The 15,978-nt window shown below is 43.5% G+C and overlaps 1 protein-coding gene and 1 pseudogene across 2 annotated transcripts in view; both read left to right on the top strand.

Moving 5' to 3' along the window:
* Window positions 1–2,934: 2,934 nt before the first annotated feature.
* On the top strand, window positions 2,935–3,191 carry LOC136398279 (small ribosomal subunit protein eS27-like; annotated as a pseudogene).
* Window positions 3,192–7,007: 3,816 nt separating this feature from the next.
* Window positions 7,008–15,978, top strand: part of HNRNPR (heterogeneous nuclear ribonucleoprotein R) — a 46,513-nt gene continuing 37,542 nt past the window's right edge. The window contains exons 1-4 of one of the 2 annotated variants that reach the window (XM_066375398.1): window positions 7,008–7,139; window positions 10,317–10,482; window positions 12,714–12,832; window positions 13,776–13,883. In XM_066375398.1, coding sequence (XP_066231495.1) covers window positions 10,326–10,482; window positions 12,714–12,832; window positions 13,776–13,883 — 384 coding nt within the window. In that variant the 5' untranslated portion in view covers window positions 7,008–7,139; window positions 10,317–10,325. The remainder of the gene's footprint in view (window positions 7,140–10,316; window positions 10,483–12,713; window positions 12,833–13,775; window positions 13,884–15,978) is intronic. The other variant, XM_066375399.1, reaches the window with a different exon arrangement.

The raw sequence follows: 15,978 nt of genomic DNA, 5'->3' as shown, positions 1-15,978 counted from the left end.
TCAGATAAGTGGCTTTGTATCAGAGACTTTCTTATTTGTATATTGGCTTAAAGGCTTTAATTTTCTACACTATAAAATAAAGCAGACCAGGGGTTCTCTTGCTCGGTTCCTGCCATCAGCATTGCAGAGGAGAGGCAGCCAAGATAGAAGCCAGTTTGTGCAGAGTTTGTGCAAAGAGAAGGAGATAGGAAACAGAGGTGAATAAGGCTGGTGGGGCCTTTGATTCTAGGAAAACTCAGATGAGTCAGTGGCTTTGGGAGTCCTGAATAGAAAGGGAAGTGTTTTCCCACTGTGTATATTTACTTGCTTGCTGGGTGCGAGCTAGGATGGCCCACCAGTTCTTGGCTCCATTGTTTCATTACCGTCTGTCCGAATTAAATGTGAACCTGCACGGGCCAGGTGGCTCTGATGGTGGCCGCAACTACTGGCTTTACAGGGAGAAAAGGGGGAGAGGGAGGAAGATAGAAGCAGATGGTTGCTTGTCTTATGTGCCCTGACTGGGAATCAAACCTGAGATATCCATATGCCGGGCTGATGCTCTATCCACTGAACCACCAGCCAGGGCCTTTTAAAAATATTCTTTTTTTTCCCCCTGAAGTTGGAAATGGGGAGGCAGTCAGACTCCTGCATGTGCCCGACTGGGATCCACCCGGCATGCCCACCAGGGGGCGATGCTCCACCCATCTGGGGCATCGCTCTGTTGCAACCAGAGCCATTCTAGTGCCTGAGGCAGAGGCCACAGAGCCATCCTCAGCACCCAGGCCAACTTTGCTCCAGTGGAGCCTTGGCTGCAAGAGGGGAAGAGAGAGACAGAGAGGAAGGAGGGGGGGGGTGGAAAAGCAGATTGGTACTTCTCCTGTGTGCCCTGGCCGGGAATAGAACCCAGGACTCCTGCATGCCAGGCCGACACTCTACCACTGAGCCAACCGGCTAGGGCTAAAAATAATTATTGATTGATTTTAGATAGAGAGGAAGGGAGAGAGAGAGAGAGACAGAAACATTGACCTGTTTCTGTATGTGCCCTGACCAAAGGGTTGAACCAGCAGCCTCTGCATATTGGGGCAATGCTCTAACCAACCAAGTTATCCAGTGAGGGCATGCTTCTAATTGTTTTAAGAAGCAAAAGCATGTTGCCTGACCAGTGGTAGTGCAGTGGGTAGAGCATTGACCTGGGATGCTGTGGCCTTAGGTTTGAAACCCTGAGGTCACTGGCTTGAGCATGGGCTCACCGGCTTCAGTGCAAGGTTGCTGGTTATTGGCTTGAGCCCAACGTCACTGGCTTGGCTTGAGCTCCCCCTCCATCCCCATTAAGGCATGTATGAGAAGCAATCAATGGAAAACTAAAAACTAAAAATGACACAACTACAAGTGGATGATTCTCATCTCTCTTCCTTTCTCTCTCTCCCACAAAAAAAAAACCAGAGCATGTTCATTGACATACCAACTCAGACCACAAATTTGGTGTGACAGAGAGGGATTGTGAAATGGCCTGGTTGCACTGTATTATCTAATCTCAGAAGATTAAGGATATAGCTGGAGCTCTTCTTTTTTTTTTTTTTTTAAACTTTATCTTAAATTTAAAAAAATTATTGATTTATTTTATTTTACAAGGACAGAGAGAGAGTCAGAGAGAGGGATAGACAGGGACAGACCGACAGGAACAGAGAGAGATGAGAAGCATCAATCATCAGTTTTTTGTTGCGAGACCTTGGTTGTTCATTGATTGCTTTCTCATATGTGTCTTGACTGTGGGCCTTTGGCAGACCGAGTAACCCCTTGCTCAAGCCAGCGACCTTGGGTCCAAGCTGGTGAGCTTTTGCTCAAACCAGATGAGCCCACGCTCAAGCTGGCGGCCACCTCAGGGTCTCGAACCTGGGTCCTCTGAATCCCAGTCTGATGCTCTATCCACTGTGCCACCGCCTGGTCAGGCTTATTATTATTATTATTTTTTAGAATGAGAAGAAGAGAGAGAAACCTGATGGGGGGACTAAACATGTACCCTTGGTGTATTAGGGTGATAGTCTAGCCAACTGAGCTACCCGGCCAGAGCTCTAGAGTTCCTCTTCCTCCTCCTCCGCCTCCTCCTCCTCCTCTTTTTCTTCAAAGATTTTATTTATTGATTTTATAGAGAGCGGGGGGGGGGGGGGGAAGGAGCGAGAAGTATCCACTCATAGGTGCTTCACTTTTGTTGTTCATTGCTTGCTTGTCATAAGTGCCTTCACCTGGCAAGCCCAGGGTTTCAAACCAGCGACCTCAGTGTTCCAGGTGAACACTCTATCCATTGAGCCACCACAGGCCAGGCACCTGGAGTTCTTCTTAACAATTCATTTTTATTATATTTATTTGTATTCTTGGCCTGCCTTGTCTGCTCAAATGTAAGCTCTATGGGGACAGAGATTGTTTTATTCATTTTATATTCCCTACTTTAACAAAGTGATTTGTATGTAAAGGGCATGCAACAAATATTTGTGTCGCCTGACCAGGAGGTGGCATAGCGGATAGAGCATCAGACTGGGATGCGGAGAACCCAGGTTCTAAACTGAGGTCACTGGCTTGAGTGCAAGCTCATCTGGCTTGAGCACGAGCTCACCAGCTTGAGTGTGGGATTGCTGGATTGAGCGTGGGATCATAGACATGACCCCGTGGTCGCTGGCTTGAGCCCAAGGTCGCTGGCTTGAGCAAGGGGTCACTCGCTCTGCTGTACTGTCCCAGTCAAGGCACATATGAGAAAAAAAAAATCAATGAACAGGTAAGGAGCCGCAACGAAGAATTGATACTTCTCATCTCTCTCCTGTCTGTCCCTATCTGTTCCTTTTTCTGTCTCTGTCACAAAACAAAGAAAAAAACAATACAAATATTTGTGGCATATTGAATTCACAAATACACACACACAATTTTTTAAAAAAGATGCAAAGCTCACCTTTCCAGTGGTGACGACCCTCCCACAACAACATACCTTTCACCAAGGACCTCCTTCATCCGTCAGGAGTAAAGGAAACACAAGAAGAAGGGCCTGGTGCAGAACCCTAACTTCTACTTCGTAAATATGAAATGCCTAGGATGCTATAAAATCACCACTGTCTGTAGCCATGCACAAACGGTAGTTTTGTGTGTTGCCTGCCCCTCAGTCCCGTCAGCCTACAGGAGGAAGAGCAAAGCTTACAGAAGGATGTTTCTTCAGAAGGAAGTAGCACTAAAAGCACCTCAAATCAAGATGAATGGGGAACCATGTCAATAAATACATTTTTGAAAATAGAAAAAATGCAAAATTCAGATGACCATATTTTCCAAATAAAGAAATAAAAATATATGGCTAAATACTTGAAATATTATCCTAGAAAATATCAGGAAATTACAGTATTTAGCTTAAGGGGTTCTATGCTGTGGCTAATGCCCTGAAAAGGTCTCTGAGTGAAATTTCACAATCTTGCAACCAGGGTGAAAAAATAAGCTCTTTATAGCCCTGGCCGGTTGGCTCAGTGGTAGAGCGTCAGCCTGGCGTGCAGGAGTCCCGGTTTCGATTCCCAGCCAGGGCACACAGGAGAAGCGCCCATCTGCTTCTCCACCCCTCCCCCTCTCCTTCCTCTCTGTCTTTCTCTTCCCCTCCCGCAGCCAAGGCTCCATTGGAGCAAAGTTTGCCCGGGCGCTGAGGATGGCTCTATGGCCTCTGCCTCAGGCGCTAGAATGGCTCTGATTGTGGCAGAGCGATGCCCCAAGATGGGCAGAGCATCGCCCCCTGGTGGGCATGCCAGGTGGATCCCCGTCGGGAGCATGCGAGAGTCTGTCTGACTGCCTCCCCGTTTCCAGCTTCGGAAAAATACAAAAATATAAAATAAAAAAATAAGCTCTTTATTTTATTTTATTTTATTTTATTTTTATTTTTTTCATTTTTCTGAAGCTGGAAACAGGGAGAGACAGTCAGACAGACTCCCGCATGCGCCCGGGATCCACCCGGCACGCCCACCAGGGGCGACGCTCTGCCCACCAGGGGGCGATGCTCTGCCCATCCTGGGCATCGCCATGTTGCGACCAGAGCCACTCTAGCGCCTGAGGCAGAGGCCACAGAGCCATCCCCAGCGCCCGGGCCATCTTTGCTCCAATGGAGCCTTGGCTGCGGGAGGGGAAGAGAGAGACAGAGAGGAAAGCGTGGCGGAGGGGTGGAGAAGCAAATGGGCGCTTCTCCTGTGAGCCCTGGCCGGAAGCTCTTTATTTTAACTAATGTTCAACTGAAATTTGGCATTTTCCCCATTGTGAATGTAGACAACAAACTACAGTTGAATTAGCAGTACATTTCACTGTCAATAGAAATCCTAGACATTTTCATATCACATTTTAGTTATTATGGATTTCTTTCTTTCTTTTTTTTTTTCAACAGGGACAGAGAGAGAGAGTCAGAGAGAGGGGTGGATAGGGACAGACAGGAACGAAGAGAGATGAGAAGCATCAATCATCAGTTTTTCCTTGTGACACCTTAGTTGTTCATTGATTGCTTTCTCATATGTGCCTTGACTGCGGGCCTTCAGCAGACTGAATAACCCCTTGCTTGAGCCAGCGACCGTGGGTCCAAGCTGGTGAGCTTTTTGCTCAAGCCAGATGAGCCTGCGTTCAAGCTGGCGACCTCGGGCTCTTGAACCTTGGTTCTCCGCATTCCAGTCTGACGCTCTATCCACTGCGCCACTGCCTGGTCAGGCTATTATGGATTTAGTTGCTTTAAAATTTAAGTAGTTGCCTGACCTGTGGTGGCGCAGTGGATAAAGCATTGACCTGGAAATGCTGAGGTCGCCAGTTCAAAGCCCTGGGCTTGCCTGGTCAAGGCACATATGGGAGTTGATGCTTCCAGCTCCTCCCCCCTTCTCTCTCTCTGATTCTCTCTCCTCTCTCTCTCTTTCTCTCTTCTCTAAAAAAAAAAAAAAAAATTAAGTAGTTATTTGATCCACTGCAAGATCTTAACAGTTCATGTGTTAATAAATAGAATACCACAGGGTGGGCAAAAGTAAGTTTATAGTTGTTCATATGGAAAATAATAAATAATAATACAAGTATAAACTGCTTTGTGAATCACAACTGTAAACTTACTTTTGCCACACCCTGTATATCACAAATTTGTTTTAAAAATATTTTTTTCTGATTGTATGTCAACATAAAGTTTCTTGTAATGCTATATATTTTACTTTAAAACCTAGAAAGAACTACAGCTTTTACCAGACTGGTCAAATGGCACAAAGGTTAAGAACCCTTGACCTAGAGGCTAATAATTTTTTTTTTTTTTTTTTTTGAGAGAGAGAGACAGACAGACTGTAAGGGAGAGAGATGAGAAGCATCAGTTGCGGCACTTTAGTTGTTCATTGATTGCTTTCTCATATGTGCTTGTGGTGGGGACCAGCTGAGCCAGAGTCCTTAGGCTCAAGCTAGTGACCATGGGGTCATGTCTATGATCCCACGCTCAAGCCAGGGCACTCAAGCTGATGCGCCCATACTCAAGTCCGGGACCTCAGGATTTCAAACCTGAGTCCTCAGCGTCCCAAGTCAATGCTCTATCCACTGCGCCACCACCTGGTGAGGAAAGGATAATAAATTTTAAGCTTCAAGGTCTCTCCCTTTTACCGTGTTCTTCCTAAACTCTGTCCCTAAATTTGTATTCAACTTTTTAAAAAAGACTGTATTCATTTTAGAGAGGGGGGGAGAGAGAGAGAAGGTGGGAGGAGCAGGAAGCTTCAATGCCCATATGTGGTTTGACCAGGCAAGCCCAGGGTTCTGAACTTGGGTCCTCAGAGCTCCAAGTTGATGCTTTGATACACCGCGCCACCACAGGTCAGGCCGTATTCAACATTTTGTATTATTTTTCCTAAAGATCCAAGCATTTGTATAAGTTTCACACATCATAATACAAAACTTGGATCCATCGAGACATTTAACTTGGTAATGGGCACATATAGTAGGTTTCCAATAATTTTTGGTGGTAGGGTCTGAGAAATTTAAATGATACTCGAGTGTATCTGAAAATGCTTCAGAACATTGCTTGACTTCTCCACTTTCTAAGAGGGGTGGGGCGTTGGGACTGGCTCTACAGAAGTGAGCTTGGAGGGCAGTAGGATGAAACAGGTTTGGACTAGGGCTGGAACAGGTAACAGAACAAATAGGGGTGGAAGGTGAGATAACGGGAATTAGTCTCCTTTTGGAATTAGCCCTTTTACCAGCACGGAAAAGGCTTCATCGATGCATGCATGTATCTGCCCTATTTACTTTATATAGGTTCTAAACCCTGTGGAGGAAAGTCCCTGTTCTATAATTTGTGTATAACGTTGCTTTTGAGTGTTGCCCGCTTGCTTGATTTGTCTCACATTTTGAGCTGCTGCTCCGAACGATGAGTGGAAGGGAGCCAGTGAGACAGAGGGGCAGTGTTCCGATCGTTCCAAGGGGACAATTTTCTACACGAAATTCCCCAATCGACCAGCCAAGTCATTATTCAATCGCATTCTAACTAGAACCCAAAATATGACCTAGAGCGAGGCCCGACCACGTGGCGGTGGGCGTGTCTGGAGCGCTCGCCAGCGGCGGCGGCTGCACCTCCGCTAGGGGGGATTCGGAAGGCTGCGGCATCGGCGGAGGGGCGGGAGGGCCGCGGCGAAGCGGGGCCCGCGCGGACGGCAGGGGGCGTGGTTCCGGACGCGGCCACCCGGCGCGAGGCCTACATTTTCGATCTTGCGTCGGCGGCAGGCAAAAAGGGAGGCGTGCCGGCCTACCATAGCCTGGCGCTCCGCAGACTCGCCTCTAACGCGGGATTCCTCACAGACCCCTTTGTGTTTCTGCCCCCGCCCCGGAGGCGCCACAGCCAGCGGCGCTGAGTTCCCTTATTGGCTCAGCCGATGGTTTTATCGATTGGCTCCCGAGTCCTCTAGCGTGGTACTTCTCTTCCTGCTCCCATTGGTCGCCTGAGTTGCCTCTCAGGCCTTTGCGCGAGGTGATTGCTCGGCCACTCGGAGTCCCTGGAAGCAGTTCCGGGAAACCCCGCGTGCTGCCGGGATCGCATCTCAGTCCATGACGGGGGGAGGGGGTGGCGCGCGCGCCATTTCTAGTCGTTTTCAAAGCGCCTCGCGCTGATTCTCACGGGCCTGACGGTGGGCCCCTGCTCTTCCTTGGTGAGTCTCTCTCAGACCCGTGGGGGAGGGGCCGGGAGCTCCGGTTCGAGCCGACCCGAACTCGGCGCCTGGTCCCCATTTGCGTCTTCGCACCGAGGCCCCGGGGTGGGGGCGGGGATGGGCTGGGGGCGGCTTCTGCTTGGTCCCGGCGCACGGCTGAGGGCCTAGCCCCGCCGAGGCGCTTCATTGCCCTCGCTGATTCTCCCCCCGCTCCTCCAAGCCCCGGCCCGCGGTCCGGCCCGCCGGGCGCCCTCCTCGCGGCCTGCAACGGCTGGCAGTACATTTCCCGCCTCCGCCCGCCGCTCCACGCGGCCCGGCCGGCGGCCTAAGGTGCCCGCCGCCCCATCGCCTCTCCCGGCCGAAGCTGCCTTGCTGTCGTTCCAGCCGGCCTAGCCACCGGGGCGCTGTGTCGACGGTCGGGACGGGCGTAAGGGGCAATGGTGGGCAGAGGGTGAGATGCAACTCGGGGTTACTAGAACCAAGAGAAAACTTTTGTGGGGAGCAAAAGCCGAAAGGCCTATGTGTACAGACAGCCTCCCTCCCCTCCCCTCCCCCATTCTGCATGCTGCGAACCGAGATTTGAAGGAAAAAATGACTACTAGAGGCCATGAAACTTAGGCTTCGAGCGGCGCCCGAGATACAGAATTCTAAGAATGTCTTGGGCGCACTAAATTGGATAGGCCATTCTTTTTCTTATACGGCAGTAAGCGTATTGCCAAAATTTAAAACTTACAGCCACGGGGTTCTTGAAAGGTCAGTCCTTTCACACTGCCTGTTTGAGACTTTTGCTGTCCTCAAGAGGCTGAATCTGTGTCTCAATGAGTCAGTCATAGGATAAGGGTTTGGCACTCTTAAACCATGAGATAACCGTTAGTTTTCATTTCGTTGGTTCTTCTACAACCCGTCTCTTAATGCGAAGAATTTGTAGAGATGTTTAGAAAAAGTCAGGGAGGGGCTAGTGCCGACTTCCCAAATCTCCCAGCAGCCCTTTTAAATCTTAATGAAATTTCTACTTTTTGCAACAATGCTTAGATCAAATGACTCTAGTCAGATTAGTATATTTGCTGCATCAGAAATATGGTTTGGCTGTGTGGCATTGTGTTGAATTGATACAAGAGTTTTAAGTGGTCTCATGTGATCTAAAAGTTTTTTTTTTTAATGAGCACATTGTATTTGGCTTGAAAGAAGAGGTTTTTCCTTGATCTGAAAGGTTTTATTTCCTATATCTAATTATTTTACTTTTTTGTTAAAGTTTGCAGTTTTTTTAAAATGTCAACCAATTTCCGAATCAACTTGCAGAGAGCCTTTGCAATAAAGTAGTCATAAATATTTCTATCTTGTCCTATTTTCTTTACATATACTTTTAAAAACATACCACTTTGACAGATGTTCATTGAAACTTTTCCTGTTAAAAATTTGCTTTCTTCCTGTGACTAATAGTATTTCCAGCTGCAATACTGTAAGGGTCTTGTGATATGAGAACTTTCGAGTTCTGATGATCTTACTTTGGTACAGTATTTGAGGGTGGGGGAGCATGGGAAAACAGAACTATTAAGTTCACAAAGAGACTTTGGACTTTAGGATGCATCTTTGTAGAAATTATACTGATCAGTAACCGTATTCATCTTACACTATAAGTAGTGTTTTGATCAAAAGTGTGTCAGTTTTGAATGTTAACAAAAACATTTAAACAAATTGCCAGTTCATCAGAATTTAGTCTTGCCTTGAGAAACATTTATCAACCCAGAGTTTAACCACAGAGTCTGTGTCTGTATAGACATTAGTGGGTTATCAAGTCTTAATAACTTGTAATCATAAGAAGTCATGATATTATCTCATTTCAGAATAACCCTTTCTGCATTTTCCTCTTTTGACTGTTACCTCCTTCCTCTCAGTCTTCCTCGCCTTTTTCATGAACTTCAACTAAATATCAGTGGGCTTCGAAATGAAAACTTGTTTTAACTCAGAAAACTGCACCTGGTGCATTTGCACGAGTGTTTGACAAGCAGTCTGGAAGTGTGGTTATCTTAGGAGTTTCAGTGCTTTTTAAGGAAACTTGTATTTTCTTTATAGGTGACTAGGTATCTTGAGTCTCATCAAGAAAAGTAGGCTTTTTCTTGAGATCACCTTCATGTCCTTTATTTCAGTATTTGGACTTTATTCTGCTGCTTATTATCTTCATCACATTGTAATTTCATCACAGACAAATGCACTTTAATTCTCTCTCTTTTGAGGCAGTATAGAGACTGGCCATGTATGGTTTTACTATTTTCTCTCTCCAGGGAGTTGGTTTGTTTCAGCATTACATACAGGTTGAACATACGAAATGATTTGGGTAGGTTAATCTGAGACAGCTGACCTAAGTTTATCCTAATTAAGTAATATTTATTGAAACTATTTGGAGAAAGTTGTTCGCTCTTCATTGTTTCTGAAGCTTTATTTTACTGATGTGAAAAATTCATTATGTAGTCACATGATTTTTTTCTTAAATGAGGCAACCTCAACTCTAGCTTACTATTTTATGTAGACAAAACAATCTTTTAGCTTTTAAACTTGGTCATTTTTTCTTTTAAATCTGTGAATGGGAATAGAAAATTAATTTTAGAACAAAAAACAATGTCAAGTTGTGTTTTTTTGTTTTGTTTTATGTGAGGTGGAGAAAACCCAAACCACTAGTGTGTTGAACTTAGACAACAGGGCATTTATTTTACACCTATCTTGGATTTCAAGCAGAGCTGGAAAATTTGAATGTTCTTAAACCTTGATTAAGTGGTCTGTGGGTGTTCATTATGTTTTTAAACTGAACTTTTAAAAACTGTAAGAATTGAGTGCTGAGGGGCTTTTTAGGATTTTCTGGTGATTTGTTGATATGCTTGTCAGGACACAACAGCTGCTTTTGTTAATCAGAGATTCTGCCTTAAGTAAATTCAAGCCTTTATATAATGGTAGTGTACATGAAGTTCCTTAAGGATATAATGCTTCCATGTACATTTTTTATAGTTTTACAGGATTATTATTGCCAATTTAGATCAGATACATCACAAAAGGCATAAAATATTGTTTTGATAGAGGTTATTAGCAGCATGTGTACAAATTAGTTTAGATAAATCATGCATTGACCTACAAAGTAGTTATTTTTGGCTTAATGTAATATAGCTCCTGAATTTTTTCCAGCAGCATAATAAAATGGCTAATCAGGTGAATGGTAATGCGGTACAGTTAAAAGAAGAGGAAGAACCAATGGATACTTCCAGTGTAACTCACACAGAACACTACAAGACACTGATAGAGGCAGGCCTCCCACAGAAGGTGGCAGAAAGACTTGATGAAATATTTCAGACAGGTATAATATGCATTTCTTGTTTCTGACTGGTTATGAAAGTGAGGGCAAACCACTTTGAATTTCATAGATTTTTTTAAGGTTAAATAATACTTAATTTTCTGATCTATGTAGAGCTGAATGTTACTTTCCCTTCACTGAGGGCATATTGGGTTTGACTTTGATATTCTTATCTCATTATTTTGAAGCTTTCTTAGTGTTGAATATGCAGCCGTAGTTGTTTCAGACGACAGTTCGATTTGTCTTAGATTTATCACCAATTAAAATGTATGTTTCAGCATACTAAATTTTACTTTTTTCCCTTAATCTAAATCAGTCATCATTTTGCTTTTACTTTTCTACTTTTAGCTTCTTAAAGTGTTTGTTAAATCAGCTTAGGTCTGATTAGATGGCATAGTAAGAGGATTGGTTAGACTATATTGTCTGAAATGATAATAAAGTCAGATTCCTTGAGAGCTTGTGCCTGTCTAGTTTCTATTAGACAGAAATCCACATCTCTCAGTAATATGGAAGTGTTTGGTTTGTAACAGCTGCTTTTTAGCATCTAGAATCCCATGGCTAAGTGATTAAGCAAATTTGAACATCTTACTATGGTTGGTTGTAAGTGGTTTGAAGTTTTAAAGAGAGAGAAATATTTACCCTTAGGGAGTGATGTTCATAAATAAATGTGTCCTCCCCCTTTGGGGCCATAGATTGAAGCTTTCTTCCTCAGTGTTTTGTGTGCCTATCCAGATTTTGGGAGAGAATTGAATTGTCTCACAAATGTGTCTTAAGTACCATAGTTACATATACTGTTTTTTTGTTTATATATATATATTTAATATGAAAAGCTCAGGGTAATTTCAGACATTAAGATGACGTCTAAAAATGACTCCTGAGTGATGGTCCCGTTTGAAAACCAGTCCTCAGGAACTTTGTGTGACATTCTGCCATAGAGAATTGGCAGTGATTTGCTTAGAGATGCTCTCTTGTAGAGTGTTTTGTTATTGAGAAAAGGCTGATGGTTTTTAAGTGTAGGGTTGGATTGATAGAATGGATTGATGGGTGTCATGAGGTGTGGCTTTGGGTGGTGGTTGGACTATTCAAGTAAGGAAACTCCAATTCTTTAGATATGCTCATTTTGAGCTTTTAAAACAAATCATGGCAACATTTTTTAAAGGTAGCTTTGCAAGTGGCATTACATTTATTTAAAATATATTTACTGTATGGAATAAAGTTCTTTTTGGCTTTACCAAAATGGAGTCATTTTTGATGTTACGTAGTTCATATGGACATGGTGGTTTGTCTAATCTGCCAAGTATTTCTGTTTTACATAGGATCAATTCTGAAATATATTCCTTATATATGGAGAGAAATATAACACTTAGATGGAAGTAATTATATTTTAAACTTACTAGATGTTCTGTGTGCAGTTAAATATATATACAACATACATAGAATGCAGTATGTATTTTCTATATGTATTTACTTTTAAGTTGATAGTAAAGTTCTTAATGCTATTTGAAAAAGATTGTCATTGTTGACAGTCATTAATGCTACAGCATCTTTTAAATCTCAGCTTGACCCTTCAGAAGAACAAAAAATGCTTAAAAATATGAATTTCAGAATTGATTGATCAAGCTGCACTTGCATTTGTAGAAAAGTTTAAAATTATGCCTTTCCACATTCTGACTGCAGCAAAGTAGGTGCTTTGATAAACAAATGTTTCTGTTATCTTTGATGATAAGGAGGAAAAACTTTTGACATTTGGAGAGCGAAAGAATTATTTAGTAAAAGTGGTTCTTTCTTTTTCCCCCACTTCTTGTGTGGTTAGCAACAACTACAGCAGTCCATATAATTTGAGGGTTGATCCTTGGGAAATAGAGTGTATTCTTACCACTCTAACAAACGAGAATGTGTTATATTAATGTTCAATCTGTAGTATAGTGTATACATCAGATTTAACTTCCAAGACTTAAACCTTCTGAGGAGTGGAAAATTGGTTAGGAGTTTTGTTTTTTTGTGAGGTGATGGGATTGAAATTCATGTTTATAGTTGACATACTATCTTTTATTTTCGTATTTGTGCTCTTAACCTTTCTAGGTAGTAGTTTTATAGCTGCCTATATGCCTATAGTAAATGAAAATGTAGTTTGTTAGTGATAATACTGCATACGTTTTTTGATTAAACATTGATAGCACAGTTTAGATGATCCCTTTTGCAATAATGTTCCCTCTTTTCAATTTAATTTGTAGGATTGGTAGCTTATGTCGATCTTGATGAAAGAGCAATCGATGCTCTCAGGGAATTTAATGAAGAAGGAGCTCTGTCTGTACTACAACAGTTCAAGGAAAGTGACTTATCACATGTTCAGGTAAGGCCATTCAGAAATGTCTGAACAACTAATGACCTGAGATTATTTTACTGTTACTTTTTTTCTGTGGAGAAGTGGTATTTGTTTGTTTGTGGTTACCTCTATTTCTTTCTCTTTTTTTTTTTGTATTTTTCTGAAGCTGGAAACGGGGATACAGTCAGACAGACTCCCGCATGTGCCCGACCAGGATCCACCCGGCACGCCCACCACTGGGCGATACTCTGCCCATCCAGGGCTTCGCTCTGCTGCAACCAGAGCCATTCTAGCGCCTGAGGCAGAGACCACAGAGCCCGGGCCAACTTTGCTCCAGTGGAGCCTTGGCTGCAGGAGAGGAAGAGAGAGACAGAGAGGAAGGAGAGGGGAAGGGGTGGAGAAGCAGATGGGTGCCTCTCCTGTGTGCCCTGGCCGGGAATTGAACCCGAGACTCCTGCACGTCAGGCCGATGCTCTACCACTGAGCCAACCGGCCAGGGCCTGTGGTTACCTCTATTTCTTTTAAAATTTAGTTTAGAGGGGAAAAAGGTCTGCTTATGGCAAAGTTTTCCAAAACACAAGTATAAAGTAAAAATCTCCCCCCATTCCTTTGTAGTAAGTTACTATAAAAACTTAAAAGTTTACTAATTATTAGTTTTTTACGTGTTTAAATTACTTAGATTTTAAACATCTTTGGGCCATTTGATTCTGTTTTACTATCTTGAAGGGAAATAATGTAGGTAGGAGAAATCATTTCAGACCATGTGGCAAAGATAGTCCAGATATATTTAAATATCAACAAATGGAAGACTGCCCTGCTTTCTGCTCCAATAACCAGTCAGCAAATATTTATTGAGTGAAAAAATAAGTAAATTTGTTAAAATTCTAGTCCCCTGAAATTAAATTTAATTGCATATTTGACCCTTCAGTGATTTCTAGTAATTTTTTATCGAATTATTTACCTATTACAGAACAAAAGTGCATTTTTATGTGGAGTTATGAAGACCTACAGGCAAAGGGAGAAACAGGGGAGCAAGGTGCAAGAGTCTACAAAGGGACCCGATGAAGCAAAAATCAAGGTAAAACTTAATGATGAGATCAAATGCTTCTTATTATCTAGAAAGATTTTGTAGTTCTACTTTATTAAAAAAAATAGTGTTTAGAAAAGAAATAATATAGGGGAAATTATATAAGAATTTTGGAGGCAAACATTGAATTGTATGTTTAGTGAAAAACCCCAATTCAGAATCTCATTTCTTGTTCTTCAGGCTGTGAATTTTTTTTTTTTTTTTAATAAATAAATTTTTATTTTAATGGGGTGACATCAATAAACCAGGGTACATATATTCAAAGAAAACATGTCCAGGTTATCTTGTCATTCAACTCAGTTGCATACCCATCACCCAAAGAGAGATTGTCCTCTGTCACCTTCTATCTAGTTTTCTTTGTACCCCTCCCCTTCCCGCTCTCCCTCCTTCCCTCCCCCCACCCCCTGTAACCACCACACTCTTTTCATTTTTCTGAAGCTGGAAACAGGGAGAGACAGTCAGACAGACTCCCGCATGCGCCCGACCGGGATCCACCCGGCACGCCCACCAGGGGTGATGCTCTGCCCACCAGGGGGCGATGCTCTGCCCATCCTGGGCGTCGCCATGTTGCGACCAGAGCCACTCTAGCGCCTGGGGCAGAGGCCACAGAGCCATCCCCAGCGCCCGGGCCATCTTTGCTCCAATGGAGCCTTGGCTGCGGGAGGGGAAGAGAGAGACAGAGAGGGAAAGCGCGGCGGAGGGGTGGAGAAGCAAATGGGCGCTTCTCCTGTGTGCCCTGGCCGGGAATCGAACCCGGGTCCTCCGCACGCTAGGCCGACGCTCTACCGCTGAGCCAACCGGCCAGGGCACCACCACACTCTTGTCCATGTCTCATAGTCTCGTTTTTATGTCCCACCAATGTATGGAATCCTGCAGTTCTTGTTTTTTTCTGATTTACTTATTTCACTCCGTATAATGTTATCAAGATCCCACCATTTTGTTGTAAGTGATCCGATGTCATCATTTCTTATGGCTGAATAGTATACCATGGTGTATATGTGCCACATCTTCTTTATCTAGTCTTCTATTTTTTTTTTACAGTGATTAAAGCCTTTAAGCAAACTCTTGGCCAATACAGCAAGAATCCATAAAAGAGTAGTGTCCTTAACATGTTCACCAAGTCCAAGTTGGCCCCAACACCATGCCAAATCCCTGAAAAATGCAACCCAACCACAGTTCAGTCTGTTAGGAGCTGCCACAAGGAGCAGGAGTCCAGGAAAAGTCCGCATGGCACTGGAATTGTCACAATTCTATACTTTGCAGCTCACATCCAAGTCCCAATGACTGCTGCTTCTAGCTGGTAATGATTCAGGTAGCCTGGAACAGCCAACTGCAGCATATGTGGATATGGAGCTTCTGTTCTCCTCTGCCTGGAGAGATAGACCAGGGTGCTTATCCCTGGAGCTCTGCAACTGTGGCTTGGTAAAGAGAACCTTGGGATACACTAAGCAGTCTCGGTGTGGCTTCTTCAGTGTTCCTTGGTTTAAAGAGTCCTCTTCGTTTAGTCCAAAGTTGGTTTTTCCAGATGATAGTTCTTAAAATTAGTTTGTAATCCACTTTGGTTCTGGGAGGTAGATGTTGGTACGTCTGCCTACTCCAGCGTCATCTTGTCTTCTCTGAATGCTATATATTTATTGGTGCTTTTTTTTTTTTTTTTTTTAAAGATTTAATTTATTCATTATAGAGAGGGGAGAGAGAGAGAGAGAGAAGGGGGGAGCAGCAGAAAGCATCAACTCCCATTATGTGCCTTGACCAGGCAAGCCCAGGGTTTTGAACCGGCAACCTTAGTGTTTCCAGGTTGACACTTTATCCACTGCGCCACCACAGGTCAGGCGGTGCTTTTTTTTTTTTTTTAATATATTTTATTTTATTTTTTTACAGAGACAGAGGGTCAGAGAGAGGGATAAACAGGGACAGACAGACAGGATCAGAGAGATGAGAAACATCAGTCATTAGTTTTTGTTGCATGTTACGACACCTTAGTTGTTCATTGATTGCTTTCTCAAGGCACATATGGGGCTACAGCAGACCGAGTAACCCCTTGCTTGAGCCAGCGACCTTGGGTCCAAGCTGGTGAGCTTTGCTC

Source organism: Saccopteryx leptura, chromosome 3 (assembly GCF_036850995.1).
Source record: "Saccopteryx leptura isolate mSacLep1 chromosome 3, mSacLep1_pri_phased_curated, whole genome shotgun sequence".
Classification (NCBI taxonomy): Eukaryota; Metazoa; Chordata; class Mammalia; order Chiroptera; family Emballonuridae; genus Saccopteryx; species Saccopteryx leptura.
Note: the sequence above shows the minus strand (reverse complement) of the source record. Positions and strands in the feature narration are given on the sequence as shown.